This window comes from Diplotaxodon limnothrissa, linkage group LG8, assembly GCF_057381915.1.
Source record: "Diplotaxodon limnothrissa isolate DT_005_m linkage group LG8, D_limnothrissa_male_GT1.1, whole genome shotgun sequence".
Taxonomy (NCBI): domain Eukaryota; kingdom Metazoa; phylum Chordata; class Actinopteri; order Cichliformes; family Cichlidae; genus Diplotaxodon; species Diplotaxodon limnothrissa.
Window position 1 is genome coordinate 32,658,781 of NC_140603.1, and position 12,091 is coordinate 32,670,871.

The 12,091-nt window shown below is 47.0% G+C and overlaps 1 protein-coding gene across 1 annotated transcript in view; it reads right to left on the reverse strand.

The window, feature by feature from the left end:
* The window catches only part of stxbp4 (syntaxin binding protein 4), a 58,372-nt gene that overhangs the window by 25,225 nt on the left and 21,056 nt on the right, over positions 1 to 12,091 (reverse strand). Inside the window, exons 6-16 of the mRNA XM_085360295.1 lie at positions 11,941 to 12,026; positions 11,172 to 11,325; positions 8,937 to 9,069; positions 8,513 to 8,619; positions 7,904 to 8,129; positions 7,430 to 7,511; positions 5,733 to 5,812; positions 5,237 to 5,333; positions 4,261 to 4,385; positions 3,157 to 3,246; positions 2,996 to 3,061 (exon numbers count right to left, since the gene is read on the reverse strand). Coding sequence (XP_085216421.1) covers positions 2,996 to 3,061; positions 3,157 to 3,246; positions 4,261 to 4,385; positions 5,237 to 5,333; positions 5,733 to 5,812; positions 7,430 to 7,511; positions 7,904 to 8,129; positions 8,513 to 8,619; positions 8,937 to 9,069; positions 11,172 to 11,325; positions 11,941 to 12,026 — 1,246 coding nt within the window. The remainder of the gene's footprint in view (positions 1 to 2,995; positions 3,062 to 3,156; positions 3,247 to 4,260; positions 4,386 to 5,236; positions 5,334 to 5,732; positions 5,813 to 7,429; positions 7,512 to 7,903; positions 8,130 to 8,512; positions 8,620 to 8,936; positions 9,070 to 11,171; positions 11,326 to 11,940; positions 12,027 to 12,091) is intronic.

A 12,091-nucleotide genomic window follows, 5' to 3' on the forward strand; every position in this document is an offset into this window, starting at 1 on the left:
ACCGAGGAAAGTCAGTCCGAGTAGGGGAGACATGGGGACATTGAGTCTGAATGGACCGTGGTCAGCACCTACACTACTGAAGCTGCTGCACTGCTCTACGGCTACAAGGAGGTTGGTGCCTGTCATGGTGGTAACCCCCTCACAGGTGAGGGGAACGGCTGAAGAAGAAGCACTATCCCGCTGGGATACCCTGTGGGACTTTGGAGGCAGCCAATAGGTGCCAGCATGGCTGTGGACGTTTTAGGGCTGTAATGGTTGACACGCCTCTACAATATTGTGTGGAGATCAGGAGTGGTACCTCTGGATTGGCAGGCTGGGGTGGTGATCTTTAAGAAGTGGGACTGGAGGGTGTGTTCCATCTATAGGGGGATCACACACTTCTTTACCTGCCACTCCTTCAGTATATGAATAGTTACCTAAAATGAAACAACAGTGATAACTTTAAACTTTGTCACAACTGCAAAGGTCACGTACATCGACTTAATTCAGCACATTACCTTCACACAGGAGCTTCCAGGACTGAAATATAAACCCAACGTGGAATTACTCAAAAAAACTGCAGTTCCTCTGATGGCCACTTGAGTCTCCAACAACCCAGAGAGCAAGTGTCGGTCCACGCTCACTTTTATATATGGTCCAAATAACAACATTATTACTGCCAAAAGGCTAACGAGACCAAAACCAGTGGGTGATGTCATGGTGACTACATCCATCTTTTATATACAGGCCATGCTTCACTCGCTGCCCTCATCATAAAGAACATAATTACTGGGTTTTCTTTACATGAAACCACGGTCCACGGGCAGGGTGACAACATCGCTGTGCATGAATGTCCTCGTTTAATAATGGAGTCCAACAGGAATGCAAGTCTTTTCTTTACTTTGTGCCTCTGGAGGACATCATTTACTGTAATTTGTGCTGCACAGTAGCGCGACACGCTGTCCAACAACACAGCACAAGTGTGACCATCAGAGCAGAGTGGCTCAGAACTGGGACACACTGGCTGGTAAAATTAGACTCCTGGATGGTTTCCAGTGTAGAGTGTCCACTAAGTGTGGAGATGAGGTGTGAGTGTGTCTGTGTGTGTGTCTGTGTGTGTGTGGTGTATGGTTTGGTAACTAATGGATCCCAGCGTGAGCTCTCTTCCCTCCAGCTGTGGCTTCAGGGGGGCCCGAGGGGCTCTGAGAGCCCCCCCCCGTCTTAAAGGCTGACTTCCATCTCTAATGAAGGAGCATGTCAGCCCGCTCTCCTCCGCCCGCCTGCTCGCTCCCCAGAAAAGGCAGCATAATGGAAGAAAAATCCCTCGCTGTGCACAAGCTGTACAGCCTGGCAGCGCGCGGCGGAACAAAAGAGCAGCGGCCGGTCCCGCTTCTACCCAGACCAAAGGTTTTTGTGCTCCCTGAGAAACAACACTCACATTTGCACCGACGGCTGCTTCCTGCTTTGTTTGACTGTTATGTAATAATAACATAACTTCTCCATCTCGAAGCTGAAAGCTGTGGCAGAGCCGTTAAAATGCCACGCTCAGACAAAGGATATTAAAAGCACTTCAGCTTATTCAGGAGCACCAACGACTCACACCTCCAACGACTTTTACTGACAAGCAAACACAGTTTCCGAAACAGGCGGAACCTGGATCAGATTATAATAATAACAATAATGATGTCCAGGTGATTTATCTGCATGCAAACACAGTGTGAGTGTGGAAGGCTAAGTGACTCCAGCCTGGAAACCTGATCAAATCCTCCCTCAGACGATTAAAGGCTGTCAGCTTAATTCAGCTGTGCAGGTTTGTTAAATATGCAGGCAGCGCTGAAGCTGACAGTCGTGATCTGCGCCCTGATGTGACTGCAGGCAGCCAGGACATGTCTGAGCAGCTAACGTTGCTTAAAACCTGCTTTTATACCAGGACAGATGACAGAGACGCAAAGTAGACTTCAGAATATTTTAAAGTGTTCTTAGAGTTTGTGAGTCGATGCAGTGCCTCTGCACCTCAGGTGCACACTGAAGTGGTACTGCATTCCTTCTGATGGTCAGCAGGGGGCGTTTCCCCTGGATGTTCATTAGCATGGTCAAAGTTTCTAATAATGAAGCCACTGGATGAACAGACTGCTCTGACACTCAGTTCCACACAGTGTTTTTACTCTTTTAACTGTATGATGTCATAGATGGGAGATATCCCAGGACCCACCCATTAGCGTTTTGTTCACAATGGGCGGGGCTAAAATAACCTGTTTCAGACAGAGGATGAACTGAGGGCCTGCACCAAGGCCCAGAATCACATAAGGAATGATTATTATGAACTGTGTGTCATGCAAAGCTGCTCTGGCAGAGTCCAAGAAGAAAAAGGTTTCACTATGAAAAAGCAAAGAATAGAAAAAGTCCAATGTCTGCAAACCTGCCAACACTCGGCGAGAAGCTAAAGGCGCGACTGCAGAGCAGGAAGTGAACGCTCAGCTCTGCATCCTCCTCATTTCTGCTCCTTGGGTCTGAAACTCAGGTAAGGAAACGCCCCACCGGCCTTTGTTGTTATGGTGCACTTGTCGGCTAAATGTAGATATTGATTGATTTATGCAACCGAGCGGGAGCGAGAGAGGCCGAGACCCTTCAGCTCTGAATCACAACAAACACAATGTGGGGAGGAGGAGGAGGAGGAGCTATTCTAGAGCCCAAAATAAAAACAGATTCACCACGGGGCTCACAGTCCTCCCACACACACACACACACACACACACACACACACACACACACACACACACACACACACACACACACACACACACACACAAGCTCTTTATCATCACACCTGCAGGTCGGTTTGTGTGTGTGTGTGTGTGTGTGTGTATGAAGGGCTCCACCTGCTGATCACACCTCGTCTCACACACACTCCTGACTCCAGCATCCACCACAGCCACTGACCAACACATGACCTGTGTATGACTTCCTGTTTTCACACACGTGCGCAGGTCGGATGAGTGCAGCAGGCGTGACTCACCTGTTTGACCTTGCTGAGCTCCTCCTCCATCTGATGGTGGACTCTCTGAGACTCGACCAGCTGCTCCTGCAGATCAGAACCGACACTTTAGAATATTTACTGAAGCCCACTTTTCTTTGGATATGATTGAATTCTACAAAATGACTCAGGCGTGAGTCTACCTGCAGCCTCTTGATCTCCCTCAGAGCCTCGATGTGCTCCTTCCTGAGCCGCTCCATCTCCTCCAGGTCCTCTGAGTCCGACAGTGACGGCTGCACAAACACACAAACACATCAGAAACATCTGCGACAGAGAACGATTCGTTAGCATCTCGTTAGCGTGAGTGTCAGGCTGAAAGTGCCGTAAATGATGAAGAGCGAGTGAAAGCAGCACATTGAGGCTTGTGTGACGATGACCTGAACATTAATCACACCTGTATCCTCTCACAGGTGCAGCTGCTGCTGCTCTCAAGTCCACCGAACCTGTGTGACCCTGTGTGACCCTGTGTGACCCCAGCACAGCTCTGCTGATAGGACCCTCCTGTTCAATGGCAGCGTCCACAGTGGAGTGGACGTGGAGTCATCACGTGCTCCTGTTCACTTAAACCTGGATGATCCTCAGTCTGATGAATCCAGGTGATCTCAGAAAACCACCGGAGGCAGCAGTGAGTCCCCACTGACTCCCATATTAAAACTTTACAGCAGTGTTTGTTCTGTTGGAGACTTTGGGAGCATTGTTAATGACATCATCTGATGACATCATCACTCATACTGTACTAACAGACGTATAAATAAAGCGACTGCTCACCATGTCCACGTTTTTATTTTGCTTATAACCAGCAAAGTAAAACTGGAGCTTAAAGGTCACTTTTTTATTCTAATAAACAATAAAATGAAAAGATAAAAATAAAGAAGCAGAATCGATCCCGTTAGAAACGCCGCACAGACAGCATCATTCCCACCTACACCTTCTCCAGGTGTTCCCTGCTCTGTTGCTGTGACCGCCTCCACCACCTCCGTGCTGTGACTGACACTGATGACCCCCCCACACCCCCCACATACTTTAACATACTGTAATATTCTACAAACACTGTCTGCACTGCAAAACTGAAAACTGTGTTAGTACTCTGTTGTGCTTTTCCTGAAGGCTGCATATACGTGCATACATACAGGATGAGTCACTCAGCATCTTTTCTATGAGTTTAAAGTAAATTACAGTTAAAAGTTGTTTATAAAGTTCAGTAACTGTGTGACATCAGGCGTGTGCGCTGTGCTGCACGCTCCTACCCTCGGGTCGCTGGGCGACTCCAGCAAGCTGAACAGGTCGTCGGACGTGAAGCGAGACCCGGGCTGCGTGACGCCCAGCTCCTCCAGCTGAGGCTTGAACAGCTCCTTGATCAGGCTCTCGAAGTCTGGGAACAGAAAACAGACACGAGCGCTCAGCAGGAGGCAGAACGCCAACCCGAGCCTCTCTGAGGCCGAAGCAGCGACGAAACCTGCAGACCTGCGTCCTGCACTTGACTTTCATCTTCAACGCTGCCGCGCCACATCACCAAGCCTCCTTTAAACTGTGCAAATGGTGAATGAAAACACAATATGGATCATCTCTGAGCACAGTCAGCCATGTGACCACACCTTCTGTTTTTATTCTACGAACAGTGAGATTAATGGATCCCCTCTGTGTGTGATGGTGACGACCTGGTGGCTGCTCAGAAGAATTCAGTTCAAACAGCTGCTCCAACAGCAGCAACAGTTTCTACGTTTCAACTCTGATGTCCAGCAGCAGACAAAGACATTTTATTCTTTCTACTGAAGCTCTCTGCTTTTCCTTCACTTTTTCAAACAGTGCAGTAAAACCCACAAAGCAGAATAAAAGCTCTGAGTTAACGCAAGTGAGCAGAAAGTGTGCAAAGCTCGAGTCGCTGCGACGTCAGAAGAATCGAGTCCCAGTTTCCCAGGTGAAACCGCCGAGGGCACAAAGGAGGGAAGGAGGCGAGTAAAGCCGAACGCAGGAGAAACAAAACTCCAGCTAAAAACATCCAACAAGGACACAGCAGGAAACCTCCTGACTGCTGGAGACCAACATGGTCCAAACACAGCAGCACAGTCATCAGTTTACCTCAGAGCTGCGCTTAAAACCTTCAATCATGAAAAGAAACAAGAGCTAAATACAAATAAAAGTACATGATGTCCTGCACAGGTGTGAGGATGAGGGACACCTGCAGGAGGACAGCCACAGGTGAGCTGAGCGATGATGTCTTACCTGTGAAGGCCACCGTCCCAGCCGGATCAGCTCGCAGTCTGGACCGGAGCGTCTGCCGCTGAGTGTCGGAGGGCTTCAGGCCAATCAGCTCCAGAGCCTGGACACAACCACACACACAGATCGATACACAGCTCACATGGTGCAAACACACACTGACAAACAGCCGCTGACCAATTAGAAGAGAGTATCGGCTCATGAATTGGTTCAGCTGACACTGTTGTGTCGTGATGAAGTACACAAACACATTTTGTGTTTTGTTTGGATTTGGGAACAAAAAGGTTTTTCCTCGGTTCCCATGAAGCTGAATGATGTTCGTGGCGTTCCCGTCAGCGTGCAGGGAAATCATCACCTCATGCTGTCGCACTGAGGACTCGATAGTTTCTGTGCAGATTTACGTGTTTGGTTTTTTTCTTGCCTCCTGGTTGGTTCATCCTGCTGACTCTGCTGTTTCAACGTCAGCGTGAAGCGTTCAAAGGTGCGACTCACAAACACTCACCTGCTCCAACCTTTCTATCTTGAGGCGGCAGCTGTCGCTGAGGGAGCTCTTCCTCTGAGGAGGCTGACTGCTCGGAGACTCTGGAAGCAGAGGAACACACACGGTTACTGCAAAGACACAAAACAACTACAAACAACAAATGCTGATGAAACACACACACAGAAAACAGGGAGAGAATGACACGAAACACGTAACAGTCCACAAAGACACAAAAGAAAACTCAAAAACGGAATAAAAATACACAAAATATCCACAAATCAACTACAAAATGATGCAAAATGACCAGAAATTGTGACAGAGAGATGCAACAATCACAAAATGTTCAAAAATAATTACAAAAAATATTTAAATAAACAACATGAATGAACCATGAGGAGCCAACGAGTATAAGAATCACGTTTACCACCACATAACCACAAAACCAGGAAATTTGAATTTGAAACGATCGTGTAACACCATTCATCGATACAAATTTAAAGGTCGGTGCACTTAAACGAGGAGGTAACAATCTCAAAGAAATCATGAAGTCACTTTAAATATTGAAAGAATTAATGAGATAGTAAGTAAATGCAAGTTCTGCCTAAATTCTGTGTATTTTACAGGAAAACAGACACGAATTTAAATCACTTTTTATTCACTGTGCAGTTTCATGGTAATTTTGCAGAAAACCATCTTCCTGCATCTTGTTCTCTCTGTGCTGCGGCTGTTTGATGGAGCAGGTTTTATGTTCTGTTGTCCTTTTCTTTTAGTCTTACTCACGACTTACATTTGTTACAGTTTCATTATTTTTATCATGAATTATTTCCTGTATAAACCTTTAAACATTTGTAGGTAAATATAATGAAATTGTAATTGTAAATCAAATACATTTGAATTCTGTTCATTGCAGAGGAGTTATGCCTCCTTTATGCCAGAACACAACCCTCCTGTGTCTCTGCAGGTGTTGTTACAGGTGTGTTAGCTCTGTGACCCTAGCAGCGTCTTCTTCAGCCTCAGACATCACCATGGAGACAGGTCGGACTGGTTTGCTGGGACAGCCTCAGGTCGTCCATCAGACAGAACATTTCCCACATGGACAAAGACCTCAGGCCTCCTCATGATCCCAGTGATGCTCCGCACCTCTTCAGCCAGTCACAGGCCAGACCTCCACTTACCTCACTTCCTCCTGTGACAGGAGGACGCATCATCTGCCCCCCAACCCGCCTTCCAGACATTTATTAACAGCTCACGGTGGCTCGTCTGTGAACACACATTTGCCTGCATATGTTCACATTCTCCTGATTCTGCTGTACCATTTCCTGATGTTGCAGATTTCCGTACTGCGTGAAATTCAGGTCTAAGCTACTTTATGCAAATCAGAGCTGTTGAGTATCTGGAAACTCTTCCACTAGGGGGGATACTCCCACTAGGTTTAAATCTGGGACTCCCCACCATTTGACCTTAGAACTGAAGAAGCTTCTCGGATGAGAGGTGAAACGTCTTCAAGCAACTTAAAGAAGTCCAGACGCTTTTCTTTGCAAGCTCCTTTGACTACGATGACCTGGATGACTGAGAACCTTCACAGACAAACTCTTCCAAGTTCCTAAAACTACTGAAAACCTGTGGTTTCCATCCTGCATGGTGTTAAATGCTGTCACAAAGCTGCAGGTGAACAAAGTGAATAAACCACAGACGTTTCCTGAGCGGTGGATACGTACCGGGGTTCGTCTCAGGCAGGCTGTGACTCTCCGGAGGCGAGGACACACGTGTCTGCTCTGCTCTGCTCGGAGACACTCGCACCTGCTTTCACACATTAACATAGCATGTTAATGACTGTGTGTGTGTGTGTCAGATATGCTCACGTGTGACTCTGTTCTCACATTAAACTGACAGTTTAAATAAATGAAGTGACAACTAACACGTTGTCTGTAAATCTGTGCTCTCAGCTGTGGAGACGACACGTTTCTCCAGGCCGCGCTGAAGTACCTGCACAGACAGGCTATCAAAAACTGTCTAACAGACTCTTGTTAGTGCTGACTTTACACTCAGCGCCACCACCAGGCGGTTCTTTTGTTAAAGCGGTGCTGAGACGTCCTGCTTCCTCTCTAATCTAACTTTAAAGAAGGAGAGCTCAAATCTGTGTCCTGTGTTTGTACAAACTTTTATGAGGCTCTCAGAGTCCACGCCCTGACCTGGGTGATGTTGACTGATGGCAGAGTCTCGCTGGCAGGGTTTCGGCTGGAGGTGATCTTGGTAACCACGGCCGGCTGCTGAGGCACGGTGCCCAGGACCGGGCCCCTTATCTGGGGTCCACCCCCACCACCAGACCCCTGCAGGGAGATGGGGCTGTGGGGCCCGCTGCTGGAGCTGGAGGACGACCTCCGCCTGATGAAGGCAATCTCCACGGTCGGGTCGGGTCTAGAACACAAGATGAGTCTGAGTTAAACGTCTGGATTTAACACTTAGAGTCCCCCGAGAGCAGCAGTGCCCAGCCTTCTACCTTTCTACCTTTAAAACCCGCCTTCCAGCCAAGGCGGGTTTTAAAGGTAGAAAAGCCAAATGGCTGCTCTCGGGGGACTCTAAGTGTTAAGTGATCAGAGACGACCTTCAGTTTATGTTTCTATTCAGTTTTTATTATTTACTAATATTTTCTATCTTATGGTTTCTGAATAGTAAACGATGCTGTATCTTTGAAAAGCACCTGAAACAACAGCAGCACACGAACAGCTGTGTCTTTATGTCCTTGCTGTGTGCTATCCTGTCATTTGCACAATGTCTGTTCGGTATCAGGTGTGCCGTACCTGAGTTTGGTGCGTGTCAGGATGCCCCTGGCCTCCTCGTATGTCACTCCGATCAGCGACTCTTTGTTAATGGACACCAGCTGGTCCCCAACCTGCAGCCTGCCGTCCTGAAGCAGCACAGTCAGACAGGAGCAGTGAGACCGCGTGTTCAGCAGCATGCTCTCATAAACACTATCAGTATAAGTTGGTATGATTATTATAGATGAGCATAACGCGAGTGCTGTAGTCTGGCCTTTTGCTGGCATGAAGTTGAGTCTGCTGAGGACTGACATGTCACCTTATCTGTTATCAACCCAGTGAATCTCCAGTGGATCATATCAGATGCATTTTTAGTGTCCGCTGTAGACACAGCAGGCTGCCCAGCGGGGTTCTCACTGAATCCAGAATGATCGGAATCAAACCACCGGACCACAAAGATGCTGACCTTCTGGCAGTCTCCTCCAGGCGCGATTTCCTGAATGAACACCATTGGTCCTTCGGGGCGGTTGGCTCCGCCCTTGATGATGAGCCCCAGGCCTGTTCCCTTGGCGACACATATCAACTGAATGACACTGTCACTGAGGACACAGAGAGAGAGGCGGCATGACAGAGAGATTAAAAAGCACGCTGTCATAATCTCTAACCCTCCTCCAGCTTCAAACTGCTGAAGAGGCTTTTCACTATTTTTAGTGGCTGCTGGTGTTTCCATGCAGCTGAATCATAGTTTATTATGTAACCGCCGTCCAATAACAAACTGCCTGGACTCCACTCAATGTACTCGTAGTTAAAGTACTGCAGTACTGCAGATTGATTATGGATGTCAGTACTGCGCTCTACTAACATGTTAACAGTGTTGGGGAGTAACGGAATACATGTGCCGCCGTTACGTATTTAAAATACAAAATATCAGTAACTGTATTCCGTTACAGTTACAGTTTAAAAAGGTGGTATTCAGAATACAGTTACTTTGTTGAAATAAATGGATTACACTGCGGTACTTTCCTGTTTCATATTGTCGCGGGTCAGGACTGTTTGGGTTTTGTTTGACAGCTACGTTCTGTTGTTCCAGGCGGCAGCGTTACGGTTGCCATGGTTACAGGGCGACGCTCTCTCTCTCTCTGCGACTGTGTGTTTCCTGGGTGAGAGAGCGCCTTTTCGTTGTTGTTGTTGTTGTGCTAAGCTAACAGGCAGAATGCTACAAGCATAGCTCTAAAGAATGTAGCATCATGGGCAGTGTAGTCCGTGCTGCTGGGAGAATGGACTGCCATACACGTTATGGGTCTGTGAGCGCGAGGAGGGAGAAAAAGGGGAGTGGAAAGGTACGAGTTGTCATCGAGGAAAAACGGGAGCTGGAAGCATGTAAATATAATAATAACCACTGCAGCCAAGAAGAGAGCCTGACGAGCCCAGTTGTAAGTAAGCTATTAAGACTCGACTGTACACCGTGTTCCTGTTTTCCTCCGAAACAATAAGTTCCGTTGGAGCAGCCTTTCAATGCCTCTCTCTGTCTCTCGCAAGAAAAGTTGACCCAGACAACAAAGTAAAGCTAGTTTTCGGCTACGAGCCGACAGGGACCCCGCCGTATTAGTCAGAGGTCCCTTTACTACAGTTCGGAGTCGCGGACCTTCAGTAATAGTAATAAATCACACAGCAATAGTACATTCACGTTGTTGTAAAAAGCACGATAATATATTAAGTAATCCAAAGTATTCAGAATACGTTACTGTCATCGAGTAACGTAACGGAATACGTTACAGAATACATTTTGGGGCATGTATTCTGTAATGGAATACATTTTAAAAGTAACCTTCCCAACACTGCATGTTATAACTACAGCTAACCAGCCTGTAATGCTCAGGCTGGAACATTAAACTGATATATACCATCATGAGTCCATAATATGATCCAGGCTCCATCATCACGAGTACTTGAATAGATCTGGATGCTGACTCTGCTGTCCTGTTACTTAGTTTGGATGAGTTTTGCTCTGGTCTGACAGCACGTCGCTGTTTCTACTTTAACACTTTTTTATTTCTGTCTTTATGAGTGTCGTGCTTCCTGTTTTATTTTGATAGTCCCTTTCCTGTGTGCAGTGTATCTAGTTTTGCTTCCCCCTGTGTCGTTAGGTCTCATTTGTCCCACCTGTTCATGTCCTCTCGTTGTCCTGCTTGTGTTTCCTCGTTAACCATCATGTTCCCTCTCTGTGTGCTGTGCATGTCTCCTCGTGGTTCCAGGTTTTCTTGTTCCTAGTTTCTTAGCGTTTTTCTAGTTTTGTTTTTGTATTCAACCTTTTTCTCCAGTGATTAAAGCTCCGCTATCAGTTTAGCTTTCGCCCGAGTCCTCGTCCTGCTGCCACGCAGCGCTACATGACAGATGTGACACAGGGGCAGCGTGTAAAGAAGGTGGCGTGTAAAGTGGCAAAGAAAGGACTTCACAGCTTAACAGCTGTGTTGGTTTCATTAAAAACTCTGAATAAATCAGCTGGAAAGTTGAAATTACTCATGAAGACTCACTGCAGGACGGGTTTAGCTCTCTATGCATTTTTATGTCTCTGAGACTATTTGTATTTTAATAATAAATATAAAACAGCCAATCAGAATCTGTGTCGAATGTTTTCTGGTTTACAGGGAAGTGAAGGCATCACCGTGAGAGGGAGTTATTTCTGTTCTTTAGATCCTACCTGAAGGCGTGCACAGGTGTGTGCATGGCGTAGGCGGGGTTAGCAGGGTAAGGGGCGGTGTGGGTGTAGGCCGTGACCCCCTCTTTAGGACTGAGGAGCTGGGGGCTCTCTGACCGGGAGGAGGAGGAGGAGGAGGCCGTGTCCGTCAGCTTCCCTTTAAAGAAACGAGAAGAAGAATGAAGCGAGGTGAGCAGGAAGACGTGGGAGAGAGAGAAGAAATGTAATGGCGGAGGGAGGCGGAGGACGATGGGACGCGGCGGGATGGAGAAAAACTGGAACACAGGATCAATTTAGTGACTCAGGACTGAAACTTTGTACTTTGTGAGGACCAGACTAACATGAGAGGACTTTATTTTAGAAAGTAACAGGATTTTTAGAGTGTGAAGATATTTTTGGAAAATGTGGACATTTTTGAGAAGTGGTGATGTTTTTGGAAAGTCGCAACACCTTTGTAAAACTATTATTTTTACTTTTTCGAGAACTTGGGGACATTTTTGGGTCAGAACATATTTAGTGAGGATGTTTTGTCCGCAGTTCTGCGACACGCAGACATGGAAATGAAAAATTTAACTTGTAATGGACTCTTTTAAAAGGACTGTTAGTTTTGGAAAGTGACCACAAAGCGATTTTGTAACATGCTGTGAATTTCCAGGCATTTGAGCTGTTGGAGTACCGTCGTGTCTATCGTCGTCATGTCTTCAGAGGGCTGTCTGAGGGTTCGGTTTGTCCTGGATCGAATGTTCATGTCGAACGTGATGGTGGGTTTTACCTGTGGACAGCTGCGTGGGAGAGATTCGTCCTGAAGCCGTGATGTGGTTGGAGCTGTACTTCTCCATCAGCTCAGCGAACTCCCTCCTGAAGGACACATGAACACATCACAGCGCCCTGTTTCAGATTCACTTCTCAAAGACCCTCGTCAT